Consider the following 16,685-nt stretch of genomic DNA (forward strand, 5'->3'; position numbering starts at 1 on the left):
GTACATCAATGATATTTTCTTAGTATGGTAGGAAATGTGAAAGACCTGACTGGGTTTCTATCAAACCTGAACTCCGATATTGTCAATCTGAAGTTTACGATGCAAAACAGCCTACATACAATTGATTTCCTTGAAACTCAAAAAAGAATCAATTATGGCACTCGACAAACTGAACTATTCAGGAAATCTACTGCAGGCAATTCTATCCTACTTGCAGCCAGCTTCCATCCCCTTGTTTTTGATAGAGTATCCCGCAATTGCAAATTTCAAAGATTGAGAAGGAACTGTAGCTCAGAAATGAGCTACCTGAAGACAAAATCGGAGATGATAGAAAGATTTCAGACATGGGATTACTCGCTGAAGGATTTTGAAGATGGCCAGTAAAAAAGCAGGCAGCATATCTAGGGCACAGATCCTTTTCCATAACCACCCAACAGGGAGAAAGAGAACATTGATTCTTTGCGCTTCATCACCTCGTACACAAATCAGGCCAGGAAACTCAGGTGCATTCTCAAGAATAGACGGGGTATCATAACACAAGACGCCATCCTGAAAACCAAAATAGGCACCACACCGAGCATCATTTACAAGTGTAACACTAAGATTTGTTAGTATGGAGTCATCTGAGACCAAGAAATACTAACTGGCTTACACAAGGAAAGGTTTCAAGGGATGTGGTATTTACCAGGCATGCAGACATTACCCTAACATCCAAGAAGTCAAGCTGGAGAGGATAAATAAAACTAGAGGATTGCAAAACTTATATTGTGTAAACCTGATTTTGTGGTATATGCAATTACATCCCCGTGCGATAAGTGGTACATTGGATCCACCACTTTTCAAATTCAAAAGAGAATTCTCGAACAGTGGAGGGCCAACATGAACAACGACTTAACCTATAGCAAAGCTAGAGGTTTTTGAGAATCACATCCAAGTGACTGAATGAAAACCAAATATTTTGGCCTTGACACAGGTCTTAAACACCAAAGAGGAGGAAATAGACTATCTGCCCTATGAAGATTTGAACCAAGAGTTATACTAAAAGCAGGTTGTCTGATTCTGTTTGGCATGAACACTGATGAGAAGCTTTACTCACACTTATGAATACAATGATGACCTCTCCTCCCATTCCCTATCCCTTCCACTCTTTCCTTCTCTCCGTTCTATCCTCTCTCTCATTTCTCCTCTTCCTTTTTCTTCCCCACATACAGTCAGGTGGGAAACTGCCCCCCTTCTTCAGAGTGATTCTGGATATTCCTAAATTTCAAACAATCTCCCATGGACTGTGAAAGCTGCACTGGCTCCCAGTTCAAAAAAGGATCAAATATAAATCCTTGTGCCTAGCGTTCAAAGCATTGCATGGGAATGGTCCTCAGTACCTGAAACAATGGCTAACCTGGCAAGCACCTGTCCGAATGCTAAGATCATCGCAGAGCAAACTCTTACAAACCCCCAAATTCATCAAAGCTTGTTGGTGCGAAGAAGTTTTATTCTGGGGACAGTAAAATCCTGGAAATCACTTCCGACTGACATAAAAATCAGCTCAGCACTGCTCTCCTTCAGAAAGGCACTACAAACTTGGCTCTTTGATAACTAAATCTCCACCTCCACTCTTCTTGGAGTATCTTACCGCTTAGTGCCTAGACGCCTTGGGCATTTTTTTGCTATATCAATTCACAAATCAAATCAAACCATTATGACATTTGTTTGAAAATGATATATTGATACTGGCTACTTACTGCTACGCCGCCACCACCTCTTGGACCCTTTGAACTCTAAACAATGATTTATGTTTTTGTGATTCTATTGGACTATATAACTTAGGTTTACCAAATGTATCTATGTATCTATTACTGTCTGTCATTTGTGTTACAGATACCAGACGGACAGTATAGTCTGCGGAAGAATAAGCACTCAAACCCAGGGAATTAAATTACATGGAGAAGTGACAAAACTGTGGACCTCTTCTTTGAAGTATTAAAGTCACCAGATTAGGGCTACTAAAGCCAGTACTCTTTTTTTTTACAATCTTTATATCCGGGCTTGTCTCCAACCCCTCCATATATTTTAAACTCCTTCAGGTTCTATACTATGTTTGGAAAAGTAGGTGAATCCACTCCACATTCCCTAGTAGATCAATCTACCTCATCATAAAATCACCAACAGAGACATTATCCTACAATGGAGGCTCACCATAGCACAATCTGTTAGTCCCTCCATATATCCAGAAGTCAGGATTATGGCAATGGCACAGAACTGTATACCCCAATCGAACCCTTGGGGGAAGGGGAGGCCCCAGGGGAAACGTAGTCCCAGCCAGCGACTGATATATGGATTGATCATATTGAAATATTTTCCAATTTTATTTATTTTCAATACATTGATAGATGTCTTGTTGTTATCTGCACATTTTCTTACTTTTGAATCGCTTGAAACGAGGGTCTTTTTTATGTTGATAGAACAATGGCGCATTATCATGACTTATTATTTATATGCCTGAATTATACTGGTGTAGTCATATGATCAAGTCTCAGAGGAGTCAAAATGCATCTTTTTGTCTTCCTGGAATAAAAAAAATGCAAATCTATTGACTTTGTTATATATATATATATATATATATATATATATATATATATATATAATATATATATATAGGGGCTATACTTACCTGTTTGAATTATACCATGCATATGCCTTTACCATACATGCCTTTGCAATAAAAAAATTGTAAAGGCATATGCCTGGTAATGGCCTGCATGGTAGTGTCACAGTCTTTGTAATGACCACGGGGTAACTGCATGCGTGGTAGTGGCATACATGATTCCATCATACATCCCCCTAAAACATATTTGCAGTGTAACTGACCTATGAGCAACACTTAAGTGCAGATAAAATAACACATGTTCTAACTTTGGATGGGGATGAGTCTCAAAGGTGATTAAACCACGATTTTGGTAATATTTGTTATGCATCCAATTTATTGATGACGTTTAATAAATTAATATTTTGTAAATATTTAGGGAAAGTGACTTTTAAAAAGTTAGGCTTTGCCTGCCTTTAACTCCTATTGGCTAATTAGCATTTGCTCACCCACAGATGGCCTTTCCAGTGTTTGCCTTTACCGAGGTATTAAAATGACTCCCAGAGCAGAAACAATGGCCTCAGTCTGTTTCACAAGAAGATTGTGCATGTGGTATGTGATAAATATCAGCTCAGAAAGGGAGCCCAGATAAATACATTAACTTGAAAGGGACCAAGGTGAGCCCTGCCTAATCATAGTTAAGTTTGACCTGGGAAAGAGCAGCTTTTTGTTCCATAGGGTCGCTGTTGTCGGTTTCGCACAAACCCAGTGGAAGCAGTAGTTATTCCCAGAACGAGATAGGTGTAGCTGAGGAGAAAATGTCTGCTAGTTTCATTTTACACTGTACTTGCAGACAAACAAGTTCCTTTAAGGGGCTGAAAGATTCTACTAACATTGATTTGCCTTAGATAGTATGAATTAAAGGCATACAATAATATATCACAACAATATAAATAAACATTAGGATAACAAAACATTGAGGCTGCCACTAAGATGGACTAAATGTGTTTAGATCTAGCATTTAAATTCGGAGAGTAAGAAAGATGTTATATTCTTTATATGTGTAGTAATTGTTAGTTATATAGCTTTGGTTTAGCCTGCATCTTTCAATTAAAGCCTGAATCTTTCATTATCTTATGTTACCTAGCAATGTAGAATCTTTCTCTCATGGAACCTTCAGCATTCAGTTATTGAGTGGAGGCTGACCAATAGAGACACCTGTTGGATTTATTGTGTTGTTCTTCTTATAAGAATAAATCATCTTCCTATCTTCTTATGGACTTCCTGGATTTTATTTGATTGGATGCAACAAAAGATCAACAATGTAAATAAAACTTAAATAACTAGAAGAAAAACAATGCGTAATGCATTCTGCCGAACCCATAAAAGAAGGAATAGCCTTAAAGGATATTTTTTGTGCGGAATGGTACCCCTACCTGCATAAAAACGAATTTTACCATAGCTCAGTCACCCTTCTACCAGCATTGATACTAGGCAGCCCAAAGTGAACCAGTAAATAGAGAGAGCAGAATTGTGCCATTGCTTTGAGCATTTAGCTGAGTTTTCCTATCTTCAGGTGATGCAGTGCAACAACTTTGCTTGCTGTGCTGCTGTGCACCAATTGCTAATAAAGAAGGCCCAGTCTGCATGCATGACACGAGGAGTGCCAGCATTTGCACAATGGATTGCTGAAGTGACCTGAAACTGTCTCTCTCACAAGTATGCCATTTCCAGGTATTCTCACAAATAGGTGTAGCGGGAAGCCATTTCATCATGTCCTAACCAGGCCATGCTGCGTTGTGTTCAGTCAGACATTTATTTTCTTTTTACATCTGACAATCCTTCCAGCTCTAAAGGGAATAAGATATGAGCAAAAAAGCAATATAACCTGCAGGTCAGATGTTAAGATAAAGTCCTCCAATTCGGAAATCAGTCCTGTTGTAGCCATAATGTCATCATAAATCTTTATTTAAATTCCAAGAATTCATAAAAGCACATACACCGATTTACAATATTGTTATAAAATCCTTATTAAAATGAATACATCAAATTAACTATCAGGCAAATTTACAAATTACTGAACAAAAGAGAGTCAAGGATTGTCCATTATTTTACGTGCTCGGGTAGCGATTCTCAAGAAAGTGCTAGTGCGGAAAATTATTTCTTCATTGTCCAAAGAAAGCATCAATTCATAAGATTCCCCCATTGTAATAGGTCTATGTTTTTTTTAAAAAGAGAGTCAAAAAACATTTAGCATATTTCAGGTAATATTTACAAGAGAAGAAAAAGTGCAAATCAGTTTGTGCGCTCACCCCATCGCATGGGCATCTTATATGTTCATGGGCTGGCCGATAGCCTAAAGGAAAACTTAACAAGAATCTTACAGTTCCTGCCCTCAGTCGAAATAGAAGGCTTCTTTCCCAATTTACTATTGGCAGTGTAAGATATAATAATAATGTGTGCCTATACAATTCTCTACCCACGTAGCTGAGGACTGTAGTTTTCTTAGATTCTTCCCTTACCCTTTCTATGTTATAAAGTGCGTACAGTGCTTTCTTCAGTTCATTCCTATGTACTGAATCTGCTCTAATAGGGTCTAAAAAGAGGCTACCTTTGTCAATACTGCACAAACTTTTATAGACCCCGAGAGCCAAGGGATGTCCATTCCTCTCTCGCACTTGAGGCAGTAAGTTATAATTTCTTGAGTTAGGGTGGCAGATTTATTCCTCCAAACTGAGTGCCAAAATAACGCGGGACGTGTGTGAGAAGTTGGCCTGGTATATGATGCTCACTAGTTCTAGTGATCACCTTGTACCCTGCCAAACAACCCTTATGGTGCAGGTTGTAAAGTCAACCTTATAGACAAGCTATCCTAGGGGTAGCATGGACTAAGCAGTCTTAGGCTAAACTCTGTAAAGGCATGTGAAGCAAGCTGTTTTACCATACACAATCCCTTGAATACCAAATGAAAGGACACCACACAGATATATATTGAAAATATATATAGATTTATTTCTCAAAAGATACCCTATACTCTTTATGAGCACAGAAGCACAAGCGTTAAAACAAAACACAGTTTAAATACACAAAAGTTGCACGAATATGGATGAGCCCTAGGGGCCACCTAAACCATATACAAAAATAGTGGTATAAGGACCACTATGAGGAAAGTGAAGAGGCCTAGAGCCTAAGGAATCGCTGGAGCTGTTCGAGACTAACAGTGATGAAGTCGGGAAAGGCCCGCGGGACTCGGGTGCAGTGCGGAAAGTGCACGCAATACCAATGCAATGTCAATGGTGCGTAAAAAGTACAAAGTTAGTTAAAAAGGAACCTTCCGAGTGACCTAGAAGGATGAAACTTAAGACACGGGCCCTAGAGGTGTGCACCAGTGTGGGAACACCGGCGGAGCTGAGTTACCTCACCCACAGGAAGCGGGTGCACAGGGTCGAAGTAGTGTCGGGTTTCGTCACGCTGGTCGATGGTGCTTGCAGCTGAAGATGCTGCAGGCGACTCGAGGTGAAGAGTTCCGGTGGATCCAAGGGTGGATCTGAAGTCGTGAAGACCTGAAAGCAGAGGGGACAATGTTCAAAGTCACTAGCCAGTGACTACCGTGGAACCAGAGTGGAACCAGGCGATGTCAGGTGCAAACAGGCGTCGAGGTGTAGCTTCTCTCTGCAGCCACGTGGACACGAGGGGTCAAAGACGTCCAGGAGTCGGTCACGAGCTGTCCCACGCAGGCTTCTCGCTGTTGGCGGTGTCGGCAACCGGATGGAAGCAAACAGGCCTCGGCTAATGCAAGCCACGCAGGAATCAAGAAAGGCTTGTCACTCGGACCAGCAAGGTCAGAGCGGGTGCTCCTTTTCACAGGAGCAAGGGCAAGTCTGGAGCAACCAGACCTGCAGTGAAAATTGAAGGTTTCGTCGCCAAGATGGCCGCTAGCCACATGGCAAGTGGCCGGGATGGCGCGTCGAGTGGCACGGTGCAAAAGGGCCCCACGCAGATCGTGGAGATGCTGGGGGGCTGATCTTTGGTGCAAGGGCTGGCCGAGGTTAGGGCTTCTTAAACCCCAAAGCACAGCATCGAGGGTGCCTCTGATGCTGTGCAGTCAGCTTTTCGGGGGTCTTCCAAGATGTCCGGTCCCACGTCTCTCGGTGCCTCCACGGGTCCCTTCTTTGCAGGGACTGTGGATCTGGCGGTGAGAAGTCTGGGAGTCTGGGTCTTGTCAGGCTCTGGGCTCGGGCTCCAGCGGGAGGTGGCGGCAAAGCAGACGTAGAGTTGCTGGTTGGTGCCTGTGTTCACAGGGTGGTCACTCCTTGGCCACAAGGGAGATTCTCTTCCGTCTTCTGAGCAGCAGAATGTCGAAGTCCAGTCTTCTTCTGTATTTCAAGTTGATTCAGGATGATCTGAAGTCTCAGGACACAGCTCCCACTCTTATTCGAATCTGGGGGGCCGGATCACCTACTAGGTCCCTCCTCTGGGTGGAACCAGGAAGGGGAGTGGTTACACCCCCTTTCCTTTGTCCAGTTTCGCGCCAGGACTGGGGCAGGAAAGCCCCAGCACCGGTTTGAACTGGCCTATGCACGGGGACACCTTGTGTGCCCCAGGCATGTCTGATTCTATTCAGCCCTGTCCTACCCAATACACAAAATCCTGTCTGGGGTGGTGCTAGCACCTCCCAAGGCAGGAAACCCTTTGTCCAAGCTGCCCTCGCTGGAAGGACTCCCAGCAGCAGGAGGTCAGACTTGTGTCTGTGGTGGCAGCATCCATTTTGAGATGCTAAGGCTCTGTTTAACTTTAACCGGGGTTCAGGCTAGGTACATGTCGTGTCCCTCTAGAAGGGTGGAATGATACCCCCGTCGCCAGAACTGGCGAGGGGGTAGTATTCCAATTCGTATGACACCTTACTTGACATGTTTTGATAAAGCCAAACCTAAGATAGCATTTAACCGCGAGGATTATAATGCACTTAAGAGTATATGGTATGGCAGTATCATGAAACAGCTAAAGGACATGGTTCCGAAAGCTGCAGACGGGCTCAGCTCATGCCAGAGCACCATCTCACATATTTCCAAGCACTCTGCCTCCAGGATTGATGAGGCCTTCCATAGGAGTGGCTGATAGGAATATATGTGTCCATTTTAGGTTAGGTATAGGCATACTACACCTAAGTAAGGGGTGGTTACACCGACTTACCCCAGCTGAGTGATCAGCCAGTTGTGTCAAATATGGAGGCCAGGCCAGGGGTGGCACAATACGTGCTGCAGCCCCTGGTAGGCCTTGGAAGCACCTATGCCCTGGGTACCTGTGTACACTGTTACAGGGGCCAATAAGGTGAACCAATTCCAATTGGGTATGTACCTAAGGTACATGGAGTCCATTTTAGGGAGAGAGCAATTAGCCTGGGGCCCTGAATAGCAGGATCCCAGGCCAACTATGTCAAAAACCAGCTAAACACCAGGCAAAAAGTTTGGGGGTAACCATAGTCAGGTATCCACCTTCCTACATAACCCCCCCCCCCCCCCAAACGAAAGGAGATAAGGCTATCCTTGACCAGGTAAGCCTATATTGCCTAAGTGGCCATATAAGGAAGTACCAGCTCTGGCTTGGTTACCCCCTGTCTCATGGTCCACTAAGCAATCCCTCACCCTAAGGGTATCTGAGGGTCTCCACCATAGGGAATCTCTACCTGTGGTGTGTCTTTGCAAAGTTAAAGGCTGGTGTTGGGATGGAGTACTGAAGTGAGATTCCTCTGTAGGACTCAGCTTCCTCCAATCACTCTCCACCATGTGTGCCTTTCTTTCTTTGACTGAGTTGCACTGTGCTCTCAGGGTCAACCTCTGGCTACCTTAAGCTGGAGGCTGGGTCCCTCTTGTTGGCTTACTGGAGGGACAGTTCAGGTTTGGGCCCTTGGGGTCAAGTCAAGTCAAGTCAAAACATTTGTATAGCGCACTACATACCCAGAGGGTTTCAAGGCGCTTAGGAAGGGGAGGTGGATTATTTGTCAAATATCCACGTTTTAAGCTGCTTTCTGAACGCTAGGTGATTCTGGGTGAGGCGAAGGTAAGCGGGGAGTGAGTTCCATGTTTTGGCAGCCAGGTATGAGAAGGATCTGCCTCCCATGGTGGTCTTGCTGATGCGAGGTACAGTGGCGAGGGCTTGGCTGGAAGAGCGAAGTTGGCGGGAGGGGGTGTAGAAGGACAGTCGAGAGTTGAGGCAATCTGGTCCGATGTCGTAGAGTGATTTGTGTGCGTGGGTAAGCAGTCGGAAAGTGATCCTCTTATTGACGGGTAGCCAGTGGAGGTCTTTAAGGTGACCGGAGATGTGTTCGTTGCGTGGGATGTCTAATATGAGCCTGGCTGAGGCGTTTTGGATTCGTTGTAGTTTCTTCTGGAGTTTAGCGGTGGTACCTGCGTAGAGGGTGTTTCCGTAGTCCAGACGGCTCGTGACTAGAGCGTGGGTGACTGTTTTCCTTGTTTCGGAGGGGATCCAGCGAAATGTTTTTCTGAGCATGCGAAGAATGTTAAAGCAGGAAGAGGATACGGCGCTGACTTGTCTGTTCATTGAGAGTGAAGAATCCAGGATGACGCCAAGGTTCCGTGCGTGGTCTGTCGGGATGGGTGCATTTCCGAGGGCTTCCGGCCACCAGGAGTCGTCCCATGCAGAGGGGGATTTACCTAAGATGAGGACTTCTGTTTTGTCTGAGTTCAATTTCAGACGGCTTTGTTTCATCCATTCGGCGACTTCTTTCATTCCTTCGTGTAGGTTAGTTTTAGCGGTGCTGGGGTCCTTGGTGAGAGATAGGATCAGTTGAGTGTCATCCGCGTAAGAGATGATGTTGAGGTTGTGTTGGCGGGCGATGGCCGCGAGGGGGCTCATGTATACGTTGAAGAGGGTGGGACTGAGTGAGGATCCTTGTGGTACGCCGCAGATGATTTCAGAGGCCTCGGACTTGAATGGTGGGAGGCGGACTCTCTGGGTTCTTCCGGTGAGGAACGAGGTGATCCATTCCAGTGCCTTTCCTTGGATTCCGATGTTTCTGAGGCGATGTAAAAGGGTGCTGTGGCAGACTGTGTCGAAGGCTGCAGAGAGGTCGAGGAGGATGAGGGCGACTGTGTCTCCATTGTCCAGTAGAGTTCGAATGTCGTCTGTTGCTGCGATGAGGGCGGTCTCAGTGCTGTGTTTGGCTCGGAAGCCGGATTGTGAGGGGTCGAGTGATTTGTTGGCTTCGAGGAAGGCGGCGAGCTGGTTGTTGACAGCTTTCTCGATGACTTTGGCCGGGAATGGAAGAAGCGAGATGGGGCGGTAGTTTTTGAGTTCGGTGGGGTCTGCTGTTGGTTTTTTCAGAAGGGCGGTGAGTTCAGCGTGTTTCCAAACTTCTGGGAAGGTAGCGGAGTTGAAGGAGCAGTTGATGACGTCTCGGAGGTGCGGAGCTATGACGGAGTCAGCTTTGTTGAAGATGTGGTGGGGGCATGGGTCTGTGGGGGATCCAGAGTGGATGGAATTCATCAGGCGGATGGTGTCCTCAGTGGAGATTGGGTTCCAGGCGCTAAGGGTGTTAACGGGGGGAAGATGGTCAGTTGATGGTAGGGTGGGTTGGTCTCCGGGTTGGTTGTCAAAGCTGTTGTGGATGTCAGCAATCTTGTTGTGGAAAAAAGAGGCTAGGGAATCGCAGAGGGTTTGAGAGGGGGTGATGTCGTTGGAGTTGGCCGAGGGGTTGGAAAATTCCTTGACGATGTTGAAAAGTTCCTTGCTGTTGTGGGCGTTGTTGTCAAGTCGATCTTTGAATGCTGTTTTCTTGGCTTTTCGGATCAGTTGGTGGTGAGTACAGATGGCGCTTTTGAAGGCGTCCTTGTTGCTGGTGGATGGGTCTTTTTTCCAGGTCTTTTCAAGGGAGCGGCACAGTTTCTTGGATTTCTTGAGGTCGTCGTTGAACCATGAGGCCTTCTTGATGCCAAGTTTGTGTTGACGTTCTTTCAGTGGTGCTAAGGTGTCGGCGGTGTTGGATAACCAAAGGGTGAGGTTGGAGGCGGCTTCGTTGGCGTTAGAAGAGAGGGCTGGGGAGGTTTGAAGGAGTGATGTGGAGATCTGCTCTGTGGTGATTTTGTTCCAGTTTCTTTGTAGAGTTGGTTGGAGGTGGATGATGGGTTTCGGCTTGTTGTAGGTGAAGTGAACGCAGCTGTGGTCAGTCCAGAGGAGATCCGTAGTGTGGCTGAAGGAGACATGGTTGCTGGAGGTGAAGATGGGGTCGAGTGTGTGACCTGCGATGTGGGTGGGGGAAGTGACCAGTTGTTTAAGTCCGAGGTTGGAGAGGTTGTCTAAGAGGGTGGCGGTGTTGCAGTCGTTGATCTTTTCAAGGTGAAAGTTGAGGTCTCCCAGAAGGATGTAGTCTTTGGAGGGGAGCGCGTGTGGGGTGATGAAGTCCGTGATGTCTTCACTGAATTTTGCGCGGGGTCCTGGTGGTCTGTAGAGGAGGGTGCCTCTGAGTGTGGTCTTGGGGTCGATGTGGATCTGGAAGTGAAGGTGTTCGGAGTTGGCGAGGTTGGCATCAGAGCTGGTTGAGATGCGGATTGTTTTCTTATGGACGATAGCGATTCCACCTCCTGTATGGTCGGTGCGGTCCTTGCGTGTGATCTTATAGTCATCAGGGATAGCGATGGCGATGTCAGGGGCGGAGGAAGCGTTCATCCATGTTTCCGTTAGGAAGGCGACGTCAGGAGAGATGGTGTCCCAGGTTTGGCTGTGCCCAACAGAATCCATCTGTGGGAGATCCCTAACTACTTTTAAGGGGGCTCCCTCAGGAGTTTTTAAAGTTTTCACCTCACTAGGGCTACTAGTTTCAGTGCCCCTAATCTGTTGAGGGGGGTGCTTTATTTGACAGGGGGCCCTTTGGGGCTCACTGTCCTTCTTGTCCTCTGCAGCCCTGGGCTGACTAAGGCAAGGTAGAGAGGGGCAGGTTACCTGCTCCAGACTGGGTCCCACCTGAGAAGGGTCCACTGTCATCAGAGGCTCTGTCAGGCCAGGCCTAACAACCTCTGGGACAGTTCCTTCATCAGGGGTAAGATCAGTTCCCTGAGGAGGCTGATCCTTTCCTAAAGTCTGGTGGGAGGGAGATTTCTCTTCCTCCTCAATGCTCTGAGTTTGGGTGGAGTGATCCATCATTTCAGGCTTCACTCTCCATGTATCAGTTTGAGTTTGGGCTGTGGCCATCACAGCCCCACCAACCTTTTCAGGAGGAGACTCAGTTTGGGTATGGGCTGTTACCATCACAGCCCTGCTAATCTTTTCAGGAGGGAAGTTAGCTAAAGATGGGGCTGAGGTTTGCTCAGCCCTACCAACCTTTTCAGGAAGGACATCTTGGATTGGGGCTATAGCCATCACAGCCCCACTAACCTTTCCATGGAGATTTACCATTTTAGAATGGGTTTCTTGTTCCACCTCAGCCCAGGCTAAGATTTCTAAATCATTCCCCAGTAGACAATCTACAGGCAAGTTTGATGACACTGCCACTCTCTTTGGGCCAGTGACACCTCCCCAGCTAAGATTTACTACTGCCATGGGGTGATTGGTTTCTATCCCATCAATGTTTGTCACCTGATATGTGGCATCAGGTAAAAGTTGCCTTGAGGGGACTAGACATTCAGCCAACATGGTGATGCGAGCCCCTGTGTCTCTAAAGGCCTCAACTTTCAAGCCATTGATGAGGGGCTCCTGTCTATACTTGCTCAAAGTGTTTGGGCAAGCAGTGAAATTGGCAAACCCCATGCCAGTCTCATAGACAAGAGTATCTGAGGTAGGGGACCTGGTTAGGCCAGAATCCACCTGTCCTCCAAAAGTAAACCCACCCAGATTCCTGGGTGTGCTCCCACTTCCTGGGGGATTACTGCTGACAGTAACTGGAGGTGTTGGAGCTGGCTTTGGAGGTATATTTTCCTTATTGCTATTCCTGGGACAACTGCTATCAGTTTTCCAGTGGCCAGGCTGTTTACAGACATGGCAATAAGGTTTCTTCTGGTCAGAGGAAATGTTTTGGGACCCACCCCCATCCTTGGAGTTTTGGGGCCCTGGGGAAGTCTTTTCCTTACTTTTATCCCCACCCTTCTCTTGAGGCTTGGTAGTCTCTTTCTTTTGGTCACCACCCTGGTTCTTAGGCCTGATCCTGGTTCTGACCCATTTGTCTGCCCTCCTACCCAATTCTTGTGGGGAGGTCAGATCAGAGTCAACAAGGTGCTGATGTAGAAGCTGATTTTGACAATTACTTAAGATTTGCTCTCTCATAATTAAATTATACAATCCTGTATAGTCAGTAACCTTACTTCCCAGCAACCAGCCCTCCAGAGCCTTAGTGGCACATTCAACAAATTCAGACCAGTCCTGAGTCTGTGTCTTCTGGGTATCTCTGAACATTAACCTGTACTGTTCAGTGGTTAAGCCTAACCCATCAATCAGAGCACTCTTCAGGACCAGGTAGTTTCTAGAATCCTCATCACTAACTGTGAGGAGTCTGTCTCGGCCTCTACCTTCAAAGGAGAGCCACAAGATTGCTGCCCACTGCTCCTGAGGGACCTGCTGTACTTTGCAAGCTCTCTCAAGTGCAGTCATCCACTTGTGGATATCATCCCCAACTTTGTAGGGGGGCACAATCTTACTCAGGTTTCTAATGTCATAGGACCTGTCTTTATCCTTAGGGATAGTGCTGCCACCAGTGGGTTCTAACCCACTCTCTCTAGGCTGCCTTGCTCTAGCAAGTTTCTCTTTGGACAGGGCAACTTCTAATTCTTGTCTCTGGATCCTAAGTTCAGCCTCTCTCATTTTGGCCTCATGTTCCCTTCTCTGAGGGCTAGTCAACTCCCTTCTGGAGTTGCCATGAGAACCTCTAGAAACATGGGAAGTATTGGATTCACCTGAGTGATTCCTCCTCCTCCTATGCTCCTGGTTAAGTCCATTTGGGGGTCTGAATGGGTTGGACCCACCTTCAGTCCCAAATAAGCTTAAGTTAGCCTGGTTAAGCCTGCTGACTAACACCTGGCTATTTCTACCATCATCAAAATCACTTTCTTCCTCCTCCTCCTCCTCTTCTTCTTCCTCAGGCTGAGAATTCCCAGGGGTCTGGTCTTCCTCATCTATCTGGATGACAGGGGCAGGGGCGTCAGGGTTATCATCTTCAGAAGGAGAAACCTCCTCACCAGTCCCTGAGGGGCCTGGTTTGGGGTTCTTTAGAGCTTCAGACTGGTCTAATAGCTCTCTGAGGTGTCCTGCTGTAGGAGTAGGACCTGTTTTGATTCCTCTCATGGAACACAGTTGCCTCAGTTCCTTAAATGGAAAGATAGCAAATTTGGATGGTGCCCTTGGAGGGTCACTCTCAACAGAGATGGGTCCAGTGGATCCCTCTGCTCTAGTGTAGTGGATGTGTTGCAATCTACCTACACTTGTGTTTTCCTACAAAACCTATCTAGTAGTTGTAGTCAGGGTGTGCTACTCCCTATCCTCTACAACAACTAAGTTCAGTAGAACTTAAGTATATCTAGTCTTGTTTTAGTGTACCTATCAGGGTTCTTTAGAGCTTCAGACTGGTCTGATAGCTCTCTGAGGTGTCCTGCTGTAGGAGTAGGACCTGTTTTGATTCCTCTCATGGAACACAGTTGCCTCAGTTCCTTAAATGGAAAGATAGCAAATTTGGATGGTGCCCTTGGAGGGTCACTCTCAACAGAGATGGGTCCAGTGGATCCCTCTGCTCCAGACATTGCTCTAGTGTAGTGGATGTGTTGCAATCTACCTACACTTGTGTTTTCCTACAAAACCTATCTAGTAGTTGTAGTCAGGGTGCGCTACTCCCTATCCTCTACAACAACTAAGTTCAGTAGAACTTAAGTATATCTAGTCTTGTTTTAGTGTACCTATCAGGTACCTGTATGATCTTTCAAATGATATTTTCAAAGATTGTAATGGTAAAACAACAGCAAGCTCAAATCCCAATCCGCTGCTCACCAATGTGAGAAGTTGGCCTGGTATATGATGCTCACTAGTTCTAGTGATCACCTTGTACCATGCCAAACAACCCTTATGGTGCAGGTTGTGAAGTCAACCTTATAGACAAGCTATCCTAGGGGTAGCATGGACTAAGCAGTCTTAGGCTAAACTCTGTAAAGGCATGTGAAGCAAGCTGTTTTACCATACACAATCCCTTGAATACCAAATGAAAGGACACCACACAGATATATATTGAAAATATATATAGATTTATTTCTCAAAAGATACCCTATACTCTTTATGAGCACAGAAGCACAAGCGTTAAAACAAAACACAGTTTAAATACACAAAAGTTGCACGAATATGGATGAGCCCTAGGGGCCACCTAAACCATATACAAAAATAGTGGTATAAGGACCACTATGAGGAAAGTGAAGAGGCCTAGGGCCTAAGGAATCGCTGGAGCTGTTCGAGACTAACAGTGATGAAGTCAGGAAAGGCCCGCGGGACTCGGGTGCAATGCGGAAAGTGCACGCAATACCAATGCAATGTCAATGGTGCGTAAAAAGTACAAAGTTAGTTAAAAAGGAACCTTCCGAGTGACCTAGAAGGATGAGACTTAAGACACGGGCCCTAGAGGTGTGTACCAGTGTGGGAACACCGGCGGAGCTGAGTTACCTCACCCACAGGAAGCGGGTGCACAGGGTCGAAGTAGTGTCGGGTTTCGTCACGCTGGTCGATGGTGCTTGGAGCTGAAGATGCTGCAGGCGACTCGAGGTGAAGAGTTCCGGTGGATCCAAGGGTGGATCTGAAGTCGTGAAGACCTGAAAGCAGAGGGGACAATGTTCAAAGTCACTAGCCAGTGACTACCGTGGAACCAGAGTGGAACCAGGCGATGTCGGGTGCAAACAGGCGTCGAGGTGTAGCTTCTCTCTGCAGCCACGTGGACATGAGGGGTCAAAGACGTCCAGGAGTCGGTCACGAACTGTCTCACGCAGGCTTCTCGCTGTTGGCGGTGTCGGCAACCGGATGGAAGCAAACAGGCCTCGGCTAATGCAAGCCACGCAGGAATCAAGAAAGGCTTGTCACTCAGACCAGAAAGGTCAGAGCGGGTGCTCCTTTTCACAGGAGCAAGGGCAAGTCTGGAGCAACCAGACCTGCAGTGAAAGTTGAAGGTTTTGTCGCCAAGATGGCCGCTAGCCACGTGGCAAGTGGCCGGGATGGCGCGTCGAGTGGCATGGTGCAAAAGGGCCCCACGCAGATCGTGGAAATGCTGGGGGGCTGATCTTTGGTGCAAGGGCTGCTCGAGGTTAGGGCTTCTCAAACCCCAAAGCACAGCATCGAGGGTGCCTCTGATGCTGCGCAGTCAGCTTTTCGGGGGTCTTCCAAGATGTCCGGTCCCACGTCTCTCGGTGCCTCCACGGGTCCCTTCTTTGCAGGGACTGTGGATCGGGCGGTGAGAAGTCTGGGAGTCTGGGTCTTGTCAGGCTCTGGGCTCGGGCTCCGGCGGGAGGCGGCGGCAAAGCAGACGTAGAGTTGCTGGTTGGTGCCTGTGTTCACAGGGTGGTCACTCCTTGGCCACAAGGGAGATTCTCTTCCGTCTTCTGAGCAGCAGAATGTCGAAGTCCAGTCTTCTTCTGTATTTCAAGTTGATTCAGGATGATCTGAAGTCTCAGATCACAGCTCCCACTCTTATTCGAATCTGGGGGCCGGATCACCTACTAGGTCCCTCCTCTGGGTGGAACCAGGAAGGGGAGTGGTTACACCCCCTTTCCTTTGTCCAGTTTCGCGCCAGGACTGGGGCAGGAAAGCCCCAGCACCGGTTTGAACTGGCCTATGCACGGGGACACCTTGTGTGCCCCAGGCATGTCTGATTCTATTCAGCCCTGTCCTACCCAATACACAAAATCCTGTCTGGGGTGGTGCTAGCACCTCCCAAGGCAGGAAACCCTTTGTCCAAGCTGCCCTCGCTGGAAGGACTCCCAGCAGCAGGAGGTCAGACTTGTGTCTGTGGTGGCAGCATCCATTTTGAGATGCTAAGGCTCTGTTTAACTTTAACCGGGGTTCAGGCTAGGTACATGTCGTGTCCCTCTGGAAGGGTGGAATGCTACCCCCGTCGCCAGAACTGGCGAGGGGG

The 16,685-nt window shown here is 47.0% G+C and overlaps 1 protein-coding gene across 1 annotated transcript; it reads right to left on the reverse strand.

Annotated features, from left to right (window-relative positions):
• Positions 1-4,396: 4,396 nt before the first annotated feature.
• On the reverse strand, positions 4,397-14,322 carry LOC147693476 (uncharacterized). The gene is made up of 4 exons (XM_086936011.1): positions 14,193-14,322; positions 13,715-13,851; positions 13,099-13,663; positions 4,397-4,431 (listed from the first exon to the last, which is right to left on the reverse strand). The coding sequence occupies exons 1-4, from the start codon at positions 14,320-14,322 to the stop codon at positions 4,397-4,399; spliced, it is 867 nt and encodes a 288-aa protein (XP_086792137.1).
• Positions 14,323-16,685: the final 2,363 nt, after the last annotated feature.

Source organism: Lissotriton vulgaris, chromosome 8 (assembly GCF_964263255.1).
Source record: "Lissotriton vulgaris chromosome 8, aLisVul1.2, whole genome shotgun sequence".
Taxonomy (NCBI): domain Eukaryota; kingdom Metazoa; phylum Chordata; class Amphibia; order Caudata; family Salamandridae; genus Lissotriton; species Lissotriton vulgaris.